Source organism: Trachypithecus francoisi, unplaced genomic scaffold (genome assembly GCF_009764315.1).
Source record: "Trachypithecus francoisi isolate TF-2019V2 unplaced genomic scaffold, Tfra_2.0 Lachesis_group12, whole genome shotgun sequence".
NCBI lineage: Eukaryota > Metazoa > Chordata > Mammalia > Primates > Cercopithecidae > Trachypithecus > Trachypithecus francoisi.
This window is the reverse complement of record NW_022681457.1, coordinates 86,732,250-86,756,979: the sequence shown is the minus strand read 5'-3', so window position 1 is coordinate 86,756,979 and position 24,730 is coordinate 86,732,250. Positions and strand designations below refer to the sequence as shown.

General features: G+C 47.3%; 1 protein-coding gene across 1 annotated transcript in view; it reads right to left on the bottom strand.

The window, feature by feature from the left end:
• Positions 1 to 24,730, bottom strand: part of INPP5B (inositol polyphosphate-5-phosphatase B) — an 84,217-nt gene that overhangs the window by 45,863 nt on the left and 13,624 nt on the right. Inside the window, 2 exon segments of the mRNA XM_033227046.1 lie at positions 22,526 to 22,639; positions 22,642 to 22,905. Of these exon segments, the coding sequence (XP_033082937.1) occupies positions 22,526 to 22,639; positions 22,642 to 22,905 (378 nt within the window).

Here is a 24,730-nt window from a genome sequence, read left to right as displayed (position 1 = left end):
CTAAAAGCTGCTCCCACACTAGCTCTCCCTAACTCCTCCCAACCTTTTTCATTACACACAGCCGAAGTACAGGGTTGTGTGGTCAGAATTCTTACACAAGAGCTGGGACCGTGCCCTGTAGTTTTTCTGTCCAAACCACTTGACCTTACTTTTTTTTTTTTTTTGAGATGGAGTCTCGCTCTGTCGCCCAGACTGGAGTGCTGTGGCGTGATCTCGGCTCACTGCAAGCTCTGCCTCCTAGGTTCACGCCATTCTCCTTCCTCAGCCTCCCGAGTAGCTGGGACTACAGGCGCCCACCACCACGCCCAGCTAATTTTTTGTATTTTTAGTAGAGACAGGGTTTCACCATGTTAGCCAGGATGGTCTCAATCTCCTGACCTCGTGATCCACCCGCCTCGGCCTCCTGAAGTGCTGGGATTACAGGCGTGAGCCATCACGCCCAGCTGACCTTACTCTTTTAGCCTAGCCCTCATGTCTGCATGTGGCAGCTGCCACTGCTTTTATACTTTTAGAAGCCCTCAAAATCACAAGCTATGCTCCACTTATTCCCTACAGTTCCCATAACTTTCAAAATCTATTTTCTTCCTCCCACCTGACGCATATACTTTCTGCCCCCCAGCTCCTTCAGCTATACTCACTCTTTGTTAAGTCTCCCACAATTACCACTGTTCCTGTCCTGGACTTCAATCCGACCTCCCACATTATCCGGATACCACACCTGACCCCCATGACTGTATCTCTCTGATCCACCAGACATTCACTCCATTTCCCCTATTTCCTTCTTTCCTGTTCCTCACCCTGATCACACTTGGTTTATTGATGGCAGTTCCACTAGGCCTAATCGCCACTCACCAGCAAAGGCAGGCTATGCTATAGTATCTTTCACATCTATCATTGAGGCTACTGCTCTGGCCCCCTCCACTACCTCTCAGCAAGCCAAACTCGTTGCCTTAACTCAGGCCCTCGCTCTTGCAAAGGGACTATGCATCAATATTTATACTCACTCTAAATATGCCTTCCACATCCTACACCACCATGCTGTTATATGTGGGCAGAAAGAGGTTTCCTCACTACTCAAGGGTCCTCCATCATTAATACCTCTCTAATAAAAACTCTTCTCAAGGCTGTTTTAGGTCCAAAGGAACCTGGAGTCCTTCACTGCAAGGGCCATCAAAAGGCATCAGATCCCACTGCTCAGGGCAACACTTATGCTGATAAGGTAGCTAAAGAAGCAGCTAGCGTTCCAATTTCTGTTCCTCACGGCCAAGACTGGACAGTACTTTTACCTCTTGCCCTTCTCAGAATTAGAGCCTGTCCTCAAGATGCTACAGGGTAGAGTCCATTTGAACTTGTATATGGACGCACTTCCTTGCTTGGCCCCAACCATGCCCAGACACCAGCCCTCTAGGCAACTACCTTCCAGTCCTCCAGCAGGCTAGACAGGAAATTCATCAGGCTGCTAATCTTCTCTTGCCTACTCCAGATTCTCAGCCATATGAAGACACCCTAGCTGGATGATCAGTTCCTGTTAAGAATCTGACCCCTCAAACTCTACAACCTCCGTGGACCAGACCCCACTTAGTCATCTACAGTACCCCAATGGCTGTTTGTTTGCAGGACCCTTCCCCCGTTAGGTTTATCATTCCAGAATAAAGCTGTGTCCGTCAAACAGCCAGCCTGATCTCTCCTCTTCCTCCTGGAAGTCACAAGTACTCACCCCTACTTTCCTTAAACTCATTCGCGTTTCTGAAGAGCAGTAATAACCCTTATGAGCCTAATACAGTCCTTCATTCTATTAGGTCTATTTGTCCTTACCCTACTTTTTACAACAGGGCTTTACGCAGTCACCCCTACTACTTGGACTGCACCCCAAAAACTTATCATCCCTACCACCTTCTGTCTAGTCGTACTCCTATTCACAATTCTCAACTACTTGTAAATGCCCTGCACTTGTTTACATTGCCGGTTTACAATTTTCCTCCAAACCATTGTAGCGGATTATCTCCTGGTACTATCCCCAATCCATCACTCTTGACTCCCTCTTAGAGTGGATAGATGAACTTTGCTGACAGGGCACCCTCCAATACTTTCACCCCGATGAAGTCCTCTTCTTAACTTTTATACTCACTCTTATTCTGCTTCCCATTGTTATGCCACCCTCGGCCTCTCCCCAGCTATCTCCACTACACTATCAATCTCACTCACTCTCTCCTAGCCGTTTCTAAGCCTTCTTTAACAAACAATTGCTGGCTTTGCATTTCTCTTTCCTCCAAAATCACCAAGGCCTCGACTTACTCATGGGCGTGGTGGTTCACGCCTGTAATCCCAGCACTTTGGGAGGCCAAGGCAGGCGGATCACAAGGTCAGGAGATCGAGACCATCTTGGCGAACACTGTGAAACCCCGTTTCTACTAAAAATACAAAAAATTAGCCGAGCATGGTGGCGGACTACAGGGTCGCAGCTATTCGAGAGGCTGAGGCAGGAGAATGGTGTGAACCCGGAAGGCGGACGTTGCAGTGAGCCGAGATCGCGCCACTGTGCTCCAGCCTGGGCGACAGAGCCAGACTTTGTCTCAAAAAAAGAAAAAAAGAGGGGACTCTGGGCTGGGCGCAGAGGCTCACGCCTGTAATCCCAGCACTCTGGGAGGCCAAGGCGGGCGGATCACAAGGTCAGGAGATCGAGACCATCCTGGCTAACATGGTGAAACTCCGTCTCTACTAGAAATACAAAAAATTAGCTGGGCATGGTGGCAGGTGCCTGTAGTCCCAGCTACTCGGGAGGCTGAGGCAGGAGAATGGCATGAACCCGGGAGGCAGAGTTTGCAGTGAGCCGAGATCACGCCACTGCACTCCAGCTTGGGCAACAGAGCAAGACTCTGTCTCAAAAAACAAAAAACAAAAAAAAGGGGGGGGCTCTGTATATTTTTAAATGAAGAATGTTGTTTTTACCTAAATCAGTCTGGCCTGGTATATGACAACATAAAAAAACTCAAGGATAGAGCCCCAAAACTCGCCAACCAATCAAATAATTACGCTGAACCCCCTTGGGCACTCTAATTGGATATCCTGGGTCCTCCCAATTCTTAGTCCTTTAATACCTGTTTTTCTCCTCCTCTTATTCCGACCTTGTGTCTTCCGTTAAGTTTCTCAATTCTTACAAAACTGCATCCAGGCCATCACCAATTATTCTATATGACAAACGCTCCTTCTAACAACCCCACAATATCACCCCCTACCTCAAAATCTTTCTTCAGTTTAATCTCTCCCACTGTAGGTTCCCACACCACCCCAACCCCACTCGAAGCAGCTCCTCAGTTTAATCTCTCCCACTCTAGGTTCCCACGCCGCCCCTAATCCCACTCAAAGCAGCCCTGAGAAACATCGCTCATTATCTCTCCATACCACCCCCAAAAAACGTTCGCTGCCCCGACACTTCACCACCATTTTTTTTTTGTTTTTCTTATTAATATAAGAAGACAGGAATGTCAGGCCTCTGAGCCCAAGCTAAGCCATCATATCCCCTGTGACCTGCACATATACATCCAGATGGCCTGAAGCAACTGAAGATCCACAAAAGAACTGAAAATAGCCTGAACTGATAACATTCCACCATTGTGATTTGTTCCTGCCCCACCCTAACTGATAGGACATATTCTCCCCTGCCCTTAAGAAGGTACTTTGTATACCTATCCCAAACCTATAAGAACAAATGATAATCGCACCACCCTTTGCCGACTCCTTTCTCGGACTCAGCCCGCCTGCACCCGGTGAAATAAACAGCCTTGTTGCTCACACAAAGCCTGTTGGTGGACTCTTCACATGGAAGCACATGACATAATCCACCTCTTGTTTAGCATATAATCAAGAAATTTCAAAAAATTAAAATGGGCAACTAGTAGCCCTCAGGGCTGCTCTATGGAGTAGCCATTCTTTATTCCTTTCGTTTCTTAATAAATTTGCCTTTACTTTACTCTATAGATTCGCCTTGAATTCTTTCTTGCTCAAGATCTAAGAACCCTCTCTTGGAGTCTGGCTCGGGACCCCTTTCCGGTAACGATTTTTGGAACAAAACCCAAACCTCTGAGTACTGCATGAAAAGACATTTATAAATAGCTTCAGACTTCCTCTCCAGCCCCATTTCCCATGCCCACTGGAAGCTTCTCTCTCTTACCTCCCAATCCAGTCACACCAAACTTACCTTTTCAGACACTGCCTATTCACTCCACCCCTGATCCTGGGTACATCTTTCCACATCCCAATTCCACCTTCACATGATGAACTACAAACTCATCCTTCAAGACTCAGTTCAGGAGTTATCTTCAAAAAGCTTTCTCTGGCCCTCTCCTTACATTCTCACATAATGATTCCATGATAACGATTCCATTATGATAACGGAACCATACCTGGGTTTAACTGTTCCTATCTGTCTTACCTCTACACCTAGACCACAAGATTCTTGGAAGCAGGGGCTGATGTGCTATCTCTGTGGCCCCAGCTCACCACAATATATGGCACACAGCAGGCAGGCAGTAAACACACCCTAAACAAGCAGCCCCCAGGCAGATTAAGCGCAGTGTGATTTTTCTGTGTACTCATTGACCACCTTTCATGCTGACAATTGAAACCATTTCCCCAGGAGCAGCCTACCAAGTAAGTCAACAAGCTACCGTAACACCTGCAGCTTGATTGTGATGTTGTAAAAGTGCAAGTGTTCTATTTTTCTTGCAAATTCTATGCTTTGTACTGCATATTCTATAGAAACAAAACTCGCACATGCCTCACTAAATAGACAATGTTGACCCTCGAGGCGCCTTCCTTAGCCCAAGCAGCAACATGGCCTAATATAGACCCATAAGCCCTTATCTGAAGCCCCTTGGGCCAAGTGTATTTTGGAATTCAGAATTTGGGGGATTTTAGGAAGATAACACATTACCTATATCAAATACTATATAACCACCGCAGCAGGGTCTGAGGCAATACCCAATTAATCAAATGCTTTTATATTTCCACAGTATAACTTATGAATAGTAATACTGAGTGGGATAAACAAAGCCTATAAATAGTCTCATGTCAGTTCAAGCAAGTCTTACTGCCAAATTGAGCTTAGGTCAAACTTACAAGAAAAATTTGTTCCAGCCTTCAGAGCTTTCAGGACTTCAGAACTGCTAATAAGGGATTGAGGATGGTAGTTAATGAGCATGGCCTGACATACTTATATGCATTAGAAAGGACTGGAGTATATGTCTATGTGCATAGATACCATGCTTATAAATATTCACATATGCTGTATTTGTATGGACCCACACACAGACAAATGGAAAGTCTGGAAGGGTGTACAGCAAAATTAACAGTAGTCATTTCTCAGTGGTTACATTTGTTTTTATTTTTGCTTATATGTATTTCCTAGAGTTAGCTATAATAACCTATTTTTTGTGTTTTATATACATACACAGGCTTTGGAGTCAAAGACACGTTTTACTGAGAAAGTTATCTAACTTCTCTAAGCATCTGCTTCCTCATCTGAATAAGATAACAGTGTCTGCCTCATATGATTGCTGTCTTCTTTTCCCATGGTTAACTTGAGGGTATCCCTCACTGCATGACCAAGAGGTGTTCTAGAAGCCAAATAAGATGTGTTGGAGCCAGGCGCGGTGGCCCACACCTGTAACCCCAGCACTTTAGGAGGCGGAGGCGGGCGGATTACGAGGTCAGGAGATCGAGACCATCCTGGCTAACACAGTGAAACCGTGTCTCTACTAAGAAATACAAAAAATTAGCCGGGCGTAGTGGCGAGCGCCTATAGTCCCAGCTACTTCGGAGGCTGAGGCAGGAGAATGGCGTGAACCCAGGAGGTGGAGGTTGCAGTGAGCCGAGATTGTGCCACTGCACTCCAGCCTGGGCGACAGAGCAAGACTCCATCTCAGAAAAAAAAAAAAAAGGCCGGGCGCGGTGGCTCAAGCCTGTAATCTCAGCACTTGGGGAGGCCGAGACGGGTGGATCACGAGGTCAGGAGATCGAGACCATCCTGGCTAACCCGGTGAAACACCGTCTCTACTAAAAAATACAAAAAAACTAGCCAGGCGAGGTGGCGGGCGCCTGTAGTCCCAGCTACTAGGGAGGCTGAGGCAGGAGAATGGTGTTAACCCAGGAGACGGAGCTTGCAGTGAGCCAAGATCCGGCCACTGCACTCCAGCCTGGGCGACAGAGCAAGACTCCGTCTCAAAAAAAAAAAAAAAAAAAGGATCTGTTGAAGGCCCAGACCTATGAAACAAAGATAAGCAGCAAGGCCTTGATTTTAACATCCTGTAGCCATGCCTACCACTGAATTGGAGTCTGGGTTTTTCTTTTTTTTTGAGATGGAGTCTCACTCTGTCACCCAGGCTGGAGTTCAGCGGCACAATCTTGGCTCACTACAACCTCTGCCTCCCAGGTTCAAGTGATTCTTGTGCCTCAGCCTCCCAAGTAGCTGGGATTACAGGTGCCCACCACCACACACAGCTAATTTTTGTATTTTTAGTAAAGATGAGGTTTTGCCATCTTGCCCAGTCTGGTCTCGAACTCCTGACCTCAAGTGATCCACCCACCTCGACCTCCTAAAGTGCTAGGATTAACAATCTGAGCTTTTTCTTCTTTTCTTTTTGAGGCAAAGTTTTGCTCTTGTTGCCCAGGCTGGAGTGCAGTGGCATGATCTCGGCTCACTACAACCTCCGCCTCCCGGGTTCAAATGATTCTCTTGCCTCAGCCTCCCGAGTAGCTGGGATTACAGGCATGCACCACCGCCATGCCTGGCTAATTTTGTACTTTTAGTAAAGACGGGGTTTCTCCATGTTGGTCAGGCTAGTCTAAAACTCCCAACCTCAGGTCGATCCGCCCGCTTCAGCCTCCCAAAGTGCTGGGCTTTTCTAAAACATGCCATCATACAAAGAAAAAATAAATTCAAACCAAAATGGAAATACCACATTTCTTTTGAGAATCATCTGAGAGGCAGCAACATTACTTCTTCATTCAGTTGCTCCTTCTGTCTCCTTTTGCTGTTTTCCTCCTCCATGCCCCCTAGTTACTTGTAGGTACTCCCCAAGCCCTAGACCAGTACTGTCCAATAAAACTTTTTTGATGATGAAAATATAACTGTGCTGTCCAATATATATTGAACACTTAAAATACGGCTTGAGGCCGGCCGTGGTGGCTCATGCCTGTAATCGCAGCACTTTGGGAGGCCAAGGCCAGCAGATCAGGCAGTCAGGAGTTCGAGACCAGCCTGGCCAACATGGCGGCCATGGTGAAACCCCGTCTCTACTAAAAATATAAAAATTACCTGGGCACAGTGGTGGGCACCTGTAATCCCAGCTACTCGGGAGGCTGAGGCAGGAGAATTGCTTGAACCCGGGAGGCAGAGGTTGTAGCGAGCTGAGATCGTGCCACTGCATTCCTGCCAGGGTGACACAGCAAGACTCTGTCTCAGGGGGAGAAAATATATATATATATATATAATATATATATATATATTTTTTTTCGAGGAAATGAAAAACTGATTTTTTTCTTTTTCTTTTATTTGAGAAAGGGTCATGCTCTGTCACCCAAGTTGAAGTGCAGTGGTGCAATCTTGGCTCACTGCAACCTCTAGAGCCTCCCGGGTTCAAGCAATTCTCCTGCCTCAGCCTCCCTAGTAGCTGGTATTACAGGCACGTGCCACCACACCTGGATAATTTTTGTATTTTCAGTAGAGACAGGGTTTCACCATGTTGGCCAGGCTGCTATCAAATTTCTGACCTCAAGCAATCCACTGGCCTAGGCCTCCCAAAGTGCTGGGATTACAGGCATGAGCCACTGCGCCCAGCCAAAAAACTGAATTTTTTATTTGGTTTTATCTAAATTAAGTTTAGCCTATAATCTCAGCACTTTGGGAGTTCAAGAGGGAGAATGGCTTGAGGCCAGGAGTTTGAGACCAGCCTAGTCAATCAACATAGCAAGACCCCATCTCTTAAAAAAAAAAAAAAAAAAGCCAGATATGGCTAGTGACTACCATATTGGACAGCGCAAATCTAGACCTTGCTCTTCCTCCTCTACGAGGAACCCACCAGCCATCCTGGTTGATTATGAATGGGGATGTCCAGCCCTGTCTGAGCTCAGCACCTCCACTGTCCCCTGGGCATTTCTACAAGATATTCTGTATGCAGGGGGGACCCAGGTAAAACTGTAGTCTGATTCTGGACTCTTTCCCTGAGTTCTCCCGCCTGTTACCAGCACCATCATTCTTCCTATCAGCCAGGTGTAGAGCAGTCTTGCCATCGGCTCATCTCTCTCCTTGGGCCCCCCAGAGAGAGTTATTCATCTGTTTCTTCAGTCTCACAGCTGCCTTCCTCCAGGCTACCATCTCCTCACTTGCTACCTCAGGAGTCTCCCAACTAAGAGATCTTCCCACTTCTCCCCTCACATTTCGCCTCTGCACTTGGCCTGATTAAACTCTGATTCATCTCTCTCTGCTCTAAATCTTCCTGTATTACACCACTGCCTACAGGTTAAGAGCCAAACTGGTTCAACTGGCACCTGACACTCTTTGCATATTGGCTCTACTCCCCCTCATCAATCCGTCACCTACAGACAGCCCCATCTAAAAGGATAGATTCTTCACACACGCCATCCGCAATCCTGCCTTCATATGAAGTTCCTCCTACTTTTTGGCCACCTCTCCTTCGAAGCGCAGCCTCAACTCCTACCTCCACCTTCATGAAGTCCTCCCCAGCCACATAAGTCCTCAGTAGTCATTTCTCTGAATTTTGAGTGTCTTTCTGTCTATATAACATGTCTGGCACTTTACGAAACAAAGTGTTTTGGAAAACGCCTTGGGCTTTAGAATAAAATAGAGCTGGTGATGTTACTGACTCCATCCATCACCTCATAGGAACCCTCAAACAAATTATTTAATTTGCTTCCTCATATGTAAAACAGAAGTAATGCTACCATACTTACGAGGACCTCAAAAGGATAAACAAATACAATCTACATGGGTCACGAACCTAGCACAATGCCTGGTACGCACCAGACATTCAGGAACTGTTCTTTTCCCTCTTCTCCATCACTCCTAATCCCCCACTGCTTTAATAATGATGACTACCATTTATCAAGTACCTCTCATAGTTAGGTACTATGTTCAATGCTTCATGTATTGTGTTTGATTATTAGCCTTGTTTTACAAATAAGGATACTGAGGTCTACAGCAGATAGCAGACATGCTGCAGGACATAGAGCCAGGAAATGGTGCAGCTGACATTAAAACCCAGATCTGCTTGGCTCCAAAGTCCCACAGCCTCCCATTTTGCATACATGAGGACAACATCATCAGTGAAACTATAAACTCCCAGGAGTAAGTATGATGTGACGAGAAGGTTTAAATCTGTTTGGATAACCAAGCAAAAGTATCAGCACAGTCTGTACGGGATATGTCGGAGTGTGGCTGTCACTGCTGGGTGGAGATCACATCCTACCCTTCCTGAGCACCTACTAGACAGGTCTAGGAGGAGGTGTCCCCTTCTATCTTCTCAGTCACCAGACTTTGCAATGCATCCCATTTCCAGCATCCTGGAAGAACCTGCAAAACCACGTGAGCAAAATACCTGCAAACCATGTAATTCAAAATACCTGACAGTTCAAACTGACTGGATTAAGTGAGTAGGTTCAATGCTTGCCAGCAACATCATGCCCTGCATACACCACCAGGGGGACATTCCCCAGGCTCTCTAAGTCTGAGACAGGGCCTTCCATACTAGCAAAGAATTCATGGGGAAATAAACCAGTCTAGATCCAACTACCTAGAATACAAGTCAGGCTCTGTTGATGATGACAACGATAGTATTATAAATATTAATAATATTAAAAGCAAATACTTGGCCAGGTGCAGTGGTTCATGCCTGTAATCCCAGCACTTTGGGAAGCCGAGGTGGGCAGATCACCTGAGGTCAGGAGTCCGAGACCAGCCTTGCCAAAATGGCAAAATCCCGTCTCTACTAAAAATACAAAAAAATTAGCCAGGCATGGTGGCAGGCACCTATAATCCCAGCTACTCGGGAGGCTGAGGCATAAGAATCACCTGACCCAGGAGGCAGAGGTTGCAGTGAGCCAAGATCATGCCACTGCACTCCGGCCTGGGAAACAGAGCAAGACTACATCTCAAAAAAAGAACAAATACTTGAGGCTTACTGCATATCGAGTGCTGTTTAAATCACTTTAAATCACTTTACATATATTTTATCCTCACAACTACTATATGAGGTAGGTGTTGTTACAATGTCCACATTACAGACTAGGAGATATACATAGAGAGGTTAAATAACTTGCCCAAGAGCACACAGTAGTAAATGGCACACAGCCAGGGTTCAAACCTAGGGAATCTGAGCCAAGAGTCTGTGTTCTCAACCAATAAACTGTATCACCAAGGAGCAAACGAGGGGCTCAGAAAGCATTTCTAGCAGAGAAAATAACTTCATCAAAGCACAAAGATAAGGCATTATAATATGCTTGGAAACAAGTAATAATAAGTAGGATAAATAAGTAGGGAAAAGTTTTATTTGAGAAGCACTAGGGATACAAAAGAAGAGTGTGGCCAGGCGCGTTGGCTCATACCTGTAATCCCAGCACTTTGGGAGGCTGAGGCAGGCAGATCACTTGAGGTCAGGAGTTCGAGACCAACCTGGCCAACATGGAGAAACCCTGTCTCTACTAAAAATACAAATATTACCTGGGTATGGTGGGGGGCACCTGTAATCCCAGCTATTTGGGAGGCTGAGGCAGGAGAATCACTTGGACCCAGGAGGCGGAGGTTGCAGTGAGCCGAGATTGCACCATTGCACTCCAGCCCAGGTGACAGAGTGAGACTCTGTCTCAAAAAAAAAAAAAGAAGAAGAAGAGTGTAAGAGTTAGGGCTCAAGTGTGACCTAGGGCTCAAGTGTGACCTGAGTTCTATTTTCGACTCCGCCAATGACCAGGTGAGTGACTACAAGCATGTTACCTACCCTCTCTAAGCCTCAATCTCCCAGGTGAAAAATAGAGATTCTCAGCCAGGCATGGTAATTCTGGCACGGTAATCACACCTGTAATTCCAGCACTTTGGGAGGCCGAGGCAGGCGGATCACAAGGTTAGGAGATCGAGACCATCCTGGCTAACACGGTGAAACTCCATCTCTACTAAAAATACAAAAAATTAGCCAGGTGTGGTGGCAGGCACCTATAGTTCCAGATACTCAGGAGGCTGAGGTGGGAGAATGGCCTGAACTCGGGAGGCAGAGTTTGCAGTGAGCTGAGATCGCACCACTGCACTCCAGCCTGGGCAACAAAGCAAAACTGTCTCAAAAAAAAAAAAAAAGTAGAGATCCTCTTATGGAACTTTTGTGACACAGTGTAAGGCCCATGGACTCAAAGTAAGTGCTTAATAAATGGTAAGTGCTACTAATAATGATAATAACAGTAGTAAATTTAGGCTAAGCTGTAAGACTTCAAACACCATATGGAGTTTGGATTTTCCTCTTATGACAAAAAGGAGCTAAGTGTTTACCTAGCACATAGTACACAGGGCAGGTAACTCTTGAGTGACATTCATAACACAGGGCACCTGGCATTAAAAAGAATGGAAAAAAAAAACATTTTTTTCCATTTCAGGTTTGCCACCATCCCAAATTGTTTTGTTACTTTCTTCAAAGTTAAATAACCATGTTTAGTTTTCTTTTTTCATTTCTTTTACATTTCTCAGTTATCTCATAGCTTTAAAAAGAAGTGTCATTTAAAATGAACACAGGGCCAGGCACAGTGGCTCACACCTGTAATCTCCACACTTTGGGAGGCTGAGGCGGGAGGATCACCTGAGGTCAGGAGTTCAAGACCAGTCTGGCCAACATGGTGAAACCCTGTCTCTACTAAAAATACAAAAAAAATTTTTTTTTTTTTTTTTTTTGAGACGGAGTCTCGCTCTGTCACCCAGCCTGGAGTGCAGTGGCCAGATCTCAGCTCACTGCAAGCTCCGCCTTCCGGGTTCACGCCATTCTCCTGCCTCAGCCTCCCGAGTAGCTGGGACTACAGGCGCCCACCACCACGCCCAGCTAGTTTTTTGTATTTTTTTTAGTAGAGACGGGGTTTCACCGTGTTAGCCAGGATGGTCTCGATCTCCTGACCTCGTGATCCGCCCGTCTCGGCCTCCCAAAGTGCTGGGATTACAGGCTTGAGCCACCGCGCCCGGCCACAAAAAATTTTTTTAAAAATTAATAAATAAAATAAAGACCAGGTGTACTGGCTCACACCTGTAATCCTAGCACTTTGGGAAGCCGAGGCAGGTGGGTCACCTGAGGTCATGAGTTCAAGACCAGCCTGGCCAACATGGCAAAACTCCATCTCTACTAATACGAAAACTAGCCAGGTGTGCTGGCGGGTGCCTGTAACTGCAGCTACTCGGGAGGCTGAGGCAGGAGAACTGCTTGAACCCAGGAGGTGGAGGCTGCAATGAGCTGAGATTGCGCCACTGCACTCCAGCCTGGGAAACAGAGCAAGACTGTCTCAAAAAAATAAAAATAAATAAAAATTGGCTGGGTGTGGAGGCAGACACCTGTAGTCCTGGCTATGTGGGAGGCTGAGGCAGAAGAACCACTTGAACACGGGAGGTGAAGGTTGCAGTGAGTCGAGATCATGCCATTGCACTCTAGCCTAGGTGACAGAGCTAGAATCCGTCTCAAGAAAATGAAAATTAAAATAATAAAAATAAACAAAAATTAGCCGGGCATGGTGGCACACGTCTGTAGTCCCAGCTACTTGGGAGGCTGAGGCAGGAGAACTGCTTGAACCTGGGAGATGGACGTTGAGGTGAATCAAGATCACGTCACTGCACTACAGCCTGGGCGATAGAGCGAGACTCCGTCTCAAAAAATAAAATAAAATAAACACAGACATCTCTAAAAACACATCTCATGCCAAGCAAACCTGTAAGCTCTAGACTGAAAATCCAGTTTGCACCCTGTGCAAATCCAATTTAGGCAAGGACTAAATATGACCAGTTTAGCTTTCAAGGAGGAAGACTACAGTGCGATTACTTTAGAGCAACAGGCTGGTTAGTGGTGATAGGCCCCTGGAGAGATGACTTGAATTTTTCCTTCTCAGGCTTCCCTTCAGTGGGCCTTCTGTGAACTGTCTGTGGTCTGGTGATAAAGCTAAAAGAGAAGTGGGCAAGAGCAAACCAGGAAGGGGGGAGGGCAATGCAGAGACGCAGAGCATGCTCAAAGAGGAAGGGAGCAGGAGCTGTTCAGGCCACAAAGCACCTCAGGCTAGAAATGGTATGGGTCTCTACAGTTCAACCAGAGAGAGATTTTTTGAGCACCTACTGATGTACAAGGCATTCGGCTGTCATTTGGGAAAGAGAGAGAATGCAAAATGCTAAAAGCAGCAAGTTCAAGCTTACAAAAATGTAGCTGAATGAGAAGTCGATAAAGAGGTGAAAAAGTACAGGGCTTTATCCAGAAACAATAACCAGTTAAGTCTGAAATAAAAGGAAATGAAGACAAGTTGTAGCAGATAAGACCAGAGAAGCAGGACCACTACACCAAGGAATTTGAACTTTATTCTATAGGCAACAGGGAGTGGTACAATATTCAAGTTCACATACAAAATAGTAGAACACGATCAAAGTTATGTTCTTTTTTTTTTTTTTTTTTGAGACGGAGTCTGGCTCTGTCGCCCAGGCTGGAGTGCAGGGGCCGGATCTCAGCTCACTGCAAGCTCCGCCTCCCAGGTTCACGCCATTCTCCTGCCTCCGTCTCCCAAGTAGCTGGGACTACAGGCGCCCGCCTCGTCGCCCGGCTAGTTTTTTGTATTCTTTAGTAGAGACGGGGTTTCACCGTATTAGCCAGGATGGTCTCGATCTCCTGACCTTGTGATCCGCCCGTCTCGGCCTCCCAAAGTGCTGGGATTACAGGCTTGAGCCACCGCGCCTGGCCCAAAGTTATGTTCTAAGGAAGATCCCTAAGGGAGAGGGAAACTTGAGGTTGGAAAGACTTACAAGAAGACTACTGCAACAGTTCAGCTAAGAGGATACCAACATGAATGATGGGGATTTTGAAATGTGGGTAGATAGGCCGGGCGCGGTGGCTCAAGCCTGTAATCCCAGCACTTTGGGAGGCCGAGACAGGTGGATCACGAGGTCAGGAGATCGAGACTATCCTGGCTAACACGGTGAAACCCTGTCTCTACTAAAAAATACAAAAAACTAGCCGGGCATGGTGGCGGGCGCCTGTAGTCCCAGCTACTCAGGAGGCTGAGGCAGGAGATGGCGTGAACCCGGGGAGGCGGAGCTTGCAGTGAGCTGAAGTGAGCTGAGATCTGGCCACGGCACTCCAGCCGGGCGGCAGAGCGAGACTCCATCTCAAAAAAAAAAAAAAAAAAAAAAAAAAGAAATGTGGGTAGATAGAAGAGGCACTGTAGAAAAAGAATGAACAGAATTTGCTTATTAGACATGAGAGCAGAAGGAAGAGTCAAGGATGCCCTGGGGTTGTTAGTGATTGCATTCAGAAATATGAAAATGGAGGGAGGAAAGGAGTAAGTGCAGTTCTTTTTTGTTTTGTTTTGTTTTGTTGTTTTGAGACGGAGCCTCACCGTGTTGCCCAGGCGACTCTGTGTTGCCCAGGCTGGAGTGCAGTGGCATGATCTCTGCCCACTGCAACCTCCGTCTCCAGGGTTCAAGTGATTCTCCTGCCTCAGCTTCCCAAGTAGCACGGATTACAGGTGCAAGCCATCACACCTGGCTAATTTTTGTATTTTTAGTAGAGACAGGTTTTCACCATATTGGCCAGGCTGGTCTCGAACTCCTGACCTCAGGTGATCCACCCACTTCAGCCTCCCAAAGTGCTGGGATTACAGGCGTGAGCCCCTGCACCCAGCCAATGCAGTTCTCATCAGGAAGAAATCCCCCTAGGATAGACTCTGAAGACAACAGCCAGGTTCTCAGTTCTCCGAGGTAAGCATTTACCATTTCTTTTCTTTTCTTTTTTTTTTTTTTTTTTTTTTTTTTTTTTTGAGACAGTCTTGCTGTGTTGCCCAGGCTGGAGTGCAGTGGAGCGATCTGGGTTCACTGCAACCTCTGCCTCCAGGGTTCAAGTGATTCTCATGCCTCAGCCTCCTGACTAGCTGGGACTACAGGCACATGCCATCCCGCCAGGCTAATTTTTGTATTTTTAGTAGAAATAGGGTTTCGCCATGTTGGCCAGGCTGATCTCAAACTCCTGGCCTCAAGTGACCCGCCCACCTCAGCCTCCCAAAGTGCTGGGATTACAGGCATAAACCACCTCTCTTGGCCCGCATTTCCCATTTCTAATTGTATTTCCCAAATGAAAGCACATCTAAATAATTTAGCATTGCTTAAGTGCTGTGTGACTTTCCAGGAGGCAAACATTCACTCCCATTTTAAAGACATAAGAGGAAAGTTGAGACACATGTTTAATATTGTACAAAGAGGTCAGGTGTGATGACTCATGCCTGTAATCTCAGTACTTTGGGAGGCTGAGGCGGGAGGATCACCTGAGGCTAGGAGTTTACGACCAGCCTGGGCAACACAGGGACACCTTGTCTCTAAAAACAAAAAGACGCTGGGCATGGTGGCTCACACCTGTAATGCCAGCACTTTGGGAGGCCAAGGCAGGCGAATCACTTGAGGTCAGGAGTTCAAGACCAGCCTGGCCAACACAGTGAAACCCTATCTCTACTAAAAATATAAAAATTAGTCCAGGCATGATGGCTCATGCCTATAATCCCAGCACTTTGGGAGGCCAAGGCGGGCGGATCACCTGAGATCAGGAGTTCAAGACCAGCCTGGCCAACATGTTGAAACCCCGTCTTTACTAACAATTCAAAAAGCAGCCAGACATGGTAGCACATGCCTGTAATCTCAGCTACTTGGGAGGCTGGGGCAGGAGAATTGCTTGAACCCAGGAGGTGGAGGCTGCAGTGAGCAGAGATCACACCACTGCACTCCAGTCTGGGTGACAGTGAGACTCCGTCTCAAAAAATAAATAAATAAAATAAAAATAAAAATAAATAAAAACAAAAACAGAAAGTAATAGTGCACCAAGGAACAATGATAAAAAGAAAAATGTCCAGACCACTTGATATCCACTTTGTTTAAATTCTCATTGTTGGCATTCCAAGAAAGAAAGTCTCTTCTCATTCATACTTGCTAGCTTCAGTTCATGTATGGATTACCAATAACAAAACTGTTAGAGTGTAATTTATTTTATATGTTTATCTGTTTAAATTCAGAGATATCACTATGTTGCCCAGGCTCGTCTAGAACTCCTCAAATAAGACTTCTGCCTCAGGCCAGGCGCGGTGGCTCACGCCTGTAATCCCAGCACTTTGGGAGGCTGAGGCGGGTGGATCACAAGGTAGGAGATCGAGACCATCCTGGCTAACACGGTGAAACCCTGTCTCTACTAAAAATACAAAAAAATTAGCCAGGCAAGGTGGCGGGCACCTGTAGTCCCAGCTACTCGGGAGGCTGTGGCAGAAGAATGGCGTGAACCTGGGAGGCGGAGCTTGCAGTGAGCTGAGATCGCGCCACCACACTCCAGCCTGGGCGACAAAGCAAGACTCCGTCTCAAAAAAAAAAGACTCCCGCCTCAGCCTCCTAAGTACCTGGGACTACAGGTGTGCACCACTGTGCCAGGCTAACAGTGTATTTTAAGTAGCAAAGAAAAACATGCAAGTCAGCTAGCATCTATCCTCCAACAGTACAGTACCTTTCCTCTGATAAATACTGATGCCTCCCTCTTCCTCAACTGTCCCTCCCTGAGGATTTTTCTGTTCAAAGCTCCACTTCTAACTGAGTGTGGGTCACCTCACTTGCTCTCAACAATCACTGTAGAATTCCAAAACAAACTGTTTTCAGAAGAAAAAAAGAATCTTTAGGGGGTTCTCTTGTACTAGAAACAAAAAACTGGGTTAAGTGGCACAAAGAAGGAAAATGGAGAGGGGAACAACAAAAGGAAGAAGAAAAACGAATACAGTTCTCTTTTGTTTAAGGAAACAAAGTGACCTAAAATAAGTTACTTAGGAGCCTGCAGAGCTTCCCACAAAGGTGGAAATTATGGGCGATATTTGTACTCTAAGATAAACAAAAGCAAATTTATTTTCTCCATGCTGAAAGGATATGTTGGTCACACAAGTTTTACCTATTAGTGCTGACAAAACAAGATGAAAGAGAGAGTGAGAGAGAAAACCAACCCAGGGGCTATTTTGCTAACATGCTCTCTGGCTTCTACTCTGGTAAACTAGGTTACCCTTCATGTTACCCTCAGATATAAATAGCATTCATTTCCTTTCACTGGCCAGACAGACTTTAATACTTTGTTTCCTGGGTCCAGAATAAAAAATATTTATAACACATCTCCTTTTAAATTTGAGTTACTACAAAGCTGGCTCATGTCTTTTTTTTTTTTTGAGACAGAGTCTCACTGTCACTAGGCTGGCATGCAGTGGCACAATCTTGGCTCACTGCAACCTCTGCCTCTCGGTTCAAGCGATTCCCCTGCCTCAGCCTCTCGAGTAGCTGGAATACAGGCGCACACCACCATGCCCAGCTAATTTTATTTTAGTAGAGACGGGTTTCACCGTGTTAGCCAGGATGGTTTCGATCTCCTGACCTCGTGATCCGCCCACCTCGGCCTCCCAAAGTGCTGGGATTACAGGCGTGAGCCCCTGCACCCAGCGAAGCTGGCTCATTTCTAATCAACTTTGGATTAAAAAAACCAAAATGTATTTGCTATTACTGCTTTGTTAAAATAGCCCAGAATGGCCCCTGTGGGACTTCTGAGTAGCCATTTCCTTTTTAGTGCATAGTTCAAAATCCTCCAGAACACAGCTCCAGGTCTTTGCGTGTACCCAGGATGCAATGCAGGTGAACATTTTACAGACTGACTCCGATAAGTACCAGGCCCTGTGCAGGATCCTCAATGGGGTTTTCTGAATAAGAGCAACTTCAGTTGCTAGATGGAAATAATGAGGCATTTCTCCCAAATCAGACTTCACTCTTTTTAAGGAAAGAAACAGCTGCACAAGGAAGTTAACAGCATCCCTGGTCATCTAGTGGTTAGGAAGAAAAAAAAAGAAAAAGATATTAAGAACAGTTAGGCCAGGTGCAGTGGCTCACGCCTGTAATCTCAGCACCTTAGGAGGCCGAGGAGGGCGGATCACGAGGTCAAGAGATGGAGACATGGTGAAACTAAAAACTACTAAAAATACAAAAATTATCTGGGGGTGGGGGTGTGCATGTAGTCCCAGCTACTCGGGAGGCTGAGGCAGGAGAATTGCTTGAACCTGGGAGGCAGAGGTTGCAGTGAGCCAAGATCGCGCCACTGCACTCCAGCCTGGTGACTCAGCAAGACGCCATCTCAAAAAAAAAAAAAAAAAAAAAGCAGTTAAATAAGTGAAGGAGCAGAAAGACTCCCACCAATCTACAGATTCAACTACCAATCTAATGTTAGTGCAAGTTGGGCTTGGCAACTTGCACCTGAAGCAGTTGAAGAGGCCAAGAGAATCAAATGAACAGGCTGCTACTCAACCAGAAGCATTACCTCACTTCAACACCACAACTTAGCTCCTAGATACTGGTCTGAACCTGAAGACATGGATTCCAGTCTGAAACTAGCTTCATTTCATTTTTCTACTATAATCTCTACCAAGCTCAACCTAACACTCCTGAATTCAGCAGAGACAACTCAAAGACAAGAAAGGACATTTTGGAAAGCATCATCAAAGATCATTCCTATCTCTACCAATGCAAAGACAAGGAATGAAGACCAGATTCACCTGTCCCCCAAAATACCTGGGCCTCGAAGGTGCTCTCTGCCCTTGGCTCACGGTACAAGGAACGCTGTCCTGCTGGGCCAACCCTATACTCTCTTACCTCTATCTATGTATTATCAGACTCCTCCCTGTCAGACGGCCAGCTCTTGAGGGGTACCTTGTTTCTCTTTTTTTTTTTTTTTTTTTGAGACGGAGTCTCGCTCTGTTGCCCAGGCTAGAGTGCAGTGGCGTGATCTTGGCTCACTGCAAGCTCCGCCTCCTGGGTTCACGCCATTCTCCTGCCTCAGCCTCCCAAGCAGCTGGGACTACAGGTGCCTACCAACGCGCCTGGATAATTTTTTGTATTTTTAGTAGAGATGGGGTTTCACCGTGTTAGCCAGGATGGTCTCGATCTTCTGACCTCATGATCCGCCCGCCTTGGCCTCCCAAAGTGCTGGGATTACAGGTGTGAGCCACTGCGCCTGGCCGAGGGGTACCTTGTTTCTCCTGCCGTGCATCAAAAACAGCATTTTTTCTTTCTTTTTTTTTTTTTTTTTTGAGACAGAGTCTTGCTCTTGTCACCCAGACTAGAGTGCAATGGCTCACTGCAATCTCCACCTCCTGGGTTCAAGTGATTCTCCTGCCTCAGCCTCCCAAGTAGTGGGGAATACAGGTGCCCACCACCATGCTCAGCTAATTTTTGTTTTTTGGGTTTTGTTTTTTTTTTTGAGATGGTGTCTCACCCAGGCTGGAGTGCAGCGGCGCAATCTCAGCTAACTGCAACCTCTGCCTCCTGGGTTCAAGCGATTCTCCTGCCTCAGCCTCCTGAGTAGCTGGGACTATAGGCACATGCCACCATGCCTGGCTAATTTTTTTTTGTATTTTTAATAGAGACGGGGCTTCACCGTGTTAGCCAGGACGGTCTCGATCTCCTGACCTTGTGATCCGCCTGCCTCGGCCTCCCAAAGTGCTGGGATTACAGGCATAATCCAACGCATTTGGCCTAATTTTTATATTTTTAGTAAAGACGGGATTTCGCCATGTTGCCCAGGCTGGTCTTGAACTCCTGACCTCGTGATCTGCCCGCCTCGGCCTCCCAAAGTGCTGGGATTACAGGCATGAGCCATTGTGCCTGGCCAGAAACAGCATTTTTTAAGCAACCGTTTGCCTTGGGTTCTCTAGGCTATCAAGAAGTGGGGAATTTGGTCATATGCATATAGGAAAAAACAAATCTACTACTCTATTTCCCTTGGAGCCTGTATCGACAACCAGAGGCAGCCCAAAGGGTTCTTCCTACCTGTTATAGAAGATGTAACTCTCCTCTGAGGCCAGAATAATTCTGGAAACAGAGATGACCCAAATAGAACTGGGGAGCTTGATACCATTTCTTACCAATTTTAGCAGGAACAACTTAGCAATTAATAATGTCACCCTGGCCGGGTGCGGTGGCACATGCCTGTAATCCCAGCACTTTGGGAGGCCGAGGCGGGCGGATCACGAGGCCAGGAGATTGAGACCATCCTGGCTAACACAGTGAAACCCCATCTCTACTAAAACTACAAAAATTAGCCAGGTGTGGTGGCAGGGGCCTGTAGTCCCAGCTACTCGGGAGGCTGAGGCAGAAGAATGGCGTGAACCCGGGAGGCGGAGCTTGCAGTGAGCCGAGATCGTGCCACTGCACTCCAGCCTGGGTGACAGAGCAAGACTCCGTCTCAAAACAAATAAAAAATAATAGTGTCATCCCACTTACTGTAGGTATTACGAAAAGACAAAATTTTTTCTTTCTTTTTAAATTTTTTTTTGAGATGGAGTCTCACTCTGTCTCCCAGGCTGGAGTGCAGTGGCACGACCTCAGCTCACTGCAACCTCTGCCTCCTGGGTTCAGTGATTCTCCTACCTCAGACTCCCGAGTACCTGGATTATAGGCATGCACCACCACACCCATCTAATTTTTGTATTTTTATTAGAGACAGAGTTTCGCCATGTTGGCCAGGCTGGTCTCGAACTCCTGAGCTCAGGTGATCCGCCCACCTTGGCTTCCCACAGTGCTGGTATTACAGGCGTGAGCCACCACGCCTGGCTGACAAAATTTTTTAAACTGTTTATTTATTTTAGAGACAGTTTCACTATGTTGCCTAGGCTGGAGTGCAGAAGCTAATTCACAGGATCAATCATAGTGCACATCACCCTCGAACTCCTGGGCTCAAGCCTCCCACCTCAGCCTCTCAAGTGGCTGGGACTACAGGTACGCACCACCACGCTCAGCTTTCAAATTATTTTAAAATAAAAATAAAACCGAAACCTTAACAATAATTCCTCTCCAGCATATGGCTAGTCTCTGTTTTTTGAAAGGAAATGAAAGATTGAAATCCCTCAACATTTCTCACTCCGGGCAGCTAATTGGTTTCAGAGCTGGCTGGCCTGACTTCTCATAGAAGATAAGGGAATGAAGTGCCTGCATGGCCTGGCTTTGGTGTACTGGCTGAGAACACAGCACCCATCTCTTTCTGCTGCCATTGGCTTTGTCCTCCGCCAATTGTCTGGATTCTGGCAGTCTCTTGTGAAGGGGCAAGGAGATGGTGTGCTCTTAAACTCTCACCTGTCCCAGCACCATAGCCCAGAATGTCATGGAAACTCAAGCGATAGTGAACTCTGAGATAAGCCCAAGGAAGATGCAAACTATCAGCACCGTCAGGCGCTTCAATCGCACCTTGTGGTGGCTGCAATGAAGGAGAAACATAAACACTGAGGAAGTCCTCTGCTCACCTCGTTTCCTCTCATTTTACAAACTCTTGTGCAACATGCCACTCCTCCCTGCCCCTCATAGTTTCCAAGCCTTGTAAGAGCAAGTGGAGTGCTGGCCCACACTTGACACAGCTAGCTACTTGACAGGCTCTTCATTGCTGGTAAATGACGGTCACAAATAGGTACTAGGTCACAAATAGCCAAAGCTCGCACATAAATGGAGCCTCATGGACACACCCAAGGGGAAAAAAGCACCAGGGGCCCTTGCAGAAAACCCAGGAGCCAGACAAAAAAATACAGGTCTGCAGGTCCCCCAGAGCACGGACTCACCCAAATTTCAGCCCTGAGCCTCCCATCTCCAAACGACAAGCTCCTGCTCAGCAACTGGCCTTCTGTGCTCCCCATTATCCACCAACAGCTGGGTGGGAAACACCTAGTCCCTTTATAACCTGTAACTTCATCGTGACCTCTGGTCCCAGAGTAGACAGGGCTCCCCAAGGCTCCACCCCTGTGCACTCCGCTCTCATCACAAGGGCTGAGGACTGACAGAGTCCCAACACATACCTCACCCAAAGGAAGGCTCTATCATAGGCAGTGCACCCCCCTCCCCCCGCCCCAAGCGACAAACTCGGAAGGTCAGGATTGAAAAGCAAGCTGAGATGGAGAAACAGGCCCAGAGAGGGGCAGCGAGTGGCCCGAGGTCACACAGCGAGTTCGGAACGGGGCTTTCCTAAAACCCCAGCCTCTGGGTTCCCGAGTACCCCATTCCCACCCGCCTACCCTCGTCACGCCCGCCTGAGAAAAACATCACAGAACTTCTGCCCCAGTGTCCCCGCCTCCGGAGGGCCACCAGGACTTTGGTCTTCGCCCCGTGCCTCCACTAGCCAAACCGCAGACCCTGCCCACCCGAGGGCCGGGCCCACCGCCGCCCCCGGCCCAGCTCTCGAGCCCAGCTTCCCGCTGCCCGCCGGACCTGCAGAGTCGCGCTCCCGGGAGCCGGCGGCGGCAGACATTTCCCTGTCTGCTTCCTCAAGCTCTTCATCCCGCCGCCCGCCCCGCGCGCTCCGCCCCCAGACGAACCCGCCCCATGTGCCCTCTCCATCAATCGAAAGCCTGTCTTTTCCATCGCTCCGCCCCAAAACAGAACGGAGCCCTCCCCCTGTGGGCGGATCTCCTCCAATCCCCACCGCTCCTTCCGAGACGGATACCTGCCTCCGCCAATTGTCGCGTACCCTGGCCAGGTACCTGGAGCCGAGTTACAACGGCGCGGCGTTGGCAGCTCCAGCTCCGGCTTTGCGCACCTGTACCGAGACAGCCACAGGAATTCAGGATCCCGGGTGGCAGGATCGAATCCTGTGCAGGAACAAAGGGGGCAGATTGAGCCACGGACTTGATGAGCCAGTTCTGCATGACTGTATTATCCCGAGAGACTTCAGCCCTCTATCTCTCGCGCACAGAAGAGTTCTGTGCGCACTAAGGTTCAACTGCAAGAATAATTATGAACACAAAAGTACTATTCCAAGGCAGAGACCACCGCCATTCCTTGAACCTCACGGTAACTATGTGCCAAGGTCTGTGCTTCGTATAAATACTATCTTCCTACTCCCCGTAACACACCTTTTATGAGGGAGGAAACTATTATCCCAATTTTCTTTTTTTTTTCTTCTTTTTCTTTCTTTCTGTTTTTTTTTTTTAGACGAAATCTCGCTCTGTCGCCCAGGCTGGAGTGCAGTGGAGCGATCTCGGCTCACTGCAACCTCTGCCTCCCGGATACAAGCGATTCTCCTGCCTCAGCCTCCCGAGTAGCTGGGACTACAGGCACGTGCCACCATGTCCGGCTAATTTTTTGTATTTTTAGTAGAGACGGGGTTTCACCATATTAACCAGGATGGTCTCCATCTCCTGACCTCATGATCCACCTGCCTCAGCCTCCCAAAGGGTTGGGATTACAGGCGTGAGCCACCACCCCCGGCCTATTATTCCAATTTTATATACAAGGCAACCAAGTTCAGAGAGGTTAAGTCTGAGGTCGCAGAGTGACTAGCAGAGTGGAGAATTCAAACAGATGCCAGAGGGTTGGGGGATTTCACCACCCATAACCTCCACCAGCAGTTGGCAGCCCACGCTAGAAAAACACACACTCTAAGTAAGCAGTGTGTTTACTATGAAATATATCAAGACAAGTCCTCTGTTTCTCCCTTAATCAGACTCTCTCCTTTCTAGAAATTATTGAGTCACCTCTGTCTCTGACTCAAACCCTCTGACTCAAACTATCTGACTCTGGAACAATTGCTCTTAACCCTTCTGCTATCCTGCCTGGTCTGTTTGTAGAGCATCATGAACCTGACCGAACTGAATGGGATGTGCAAGGACATGATATATGAGAAGACTTGAGTTCCAGTCCTGACTATGGCACTGCCAGACGCAGCTTTTAAGTTATCTTCAGCATTTACATACTATTAACCCGTACTTGGCCTTGTCTGATCCTCACAAAACTCTTGGATTATTGGAGAAAGCAAGTTTATACTTCCATTGTATAAATTAAAAAGCCAAGGTCTGAAAAAATAAAATATAGTAGGACCAGGCTCATACTATAATCCCAGCACTTTGGGAGGCTGAGGTGGGAGGATCATGAGGTCACGAGATTGAGACCATCCTGGCTAACATGGTGAAACCTCGTCTCTACAAAAAATACAAAAAATGGCCGGGCGCGGTGGCTCAAGCCTGTAATCCCAGCACTTTGGGAGGCCGAGGCGGGCGGATCACGAGGTCAGGAGATCGAGACCCTTCTGGCTAACACGGTGAAACCCCGTCTCTACTAAAAAATACAAAAAACTAGCCGGGCGCGGTGGCGGGCGCCTGTAGTCCCAGCTACTCGGAGGCTGAGGCGGGAGAATGGCGGGAACCCGGGAGGCGGAGCTTGCAGTGAACCGAGATCGCGCCACTGCACTCCAGCCTGGGCGACACAGCGAGACTCCGTCTCAAAAAAAAAAAAAAAAAAAAAAAAATACAAAAAATTAGCTGGCCATGGTGGCTTGCACTTGTAGTCCCAGCTACTCAGGAGGCTGAGGCAGGAGAATCCCTCTAACCCGGGAAGTAGAGGTGAGCTGAGATCGCACCACAGCACTCCAACCTGGGTGAAACAGTGAGACTCTGTCTCAAGGAAAAAAAAAAAAAT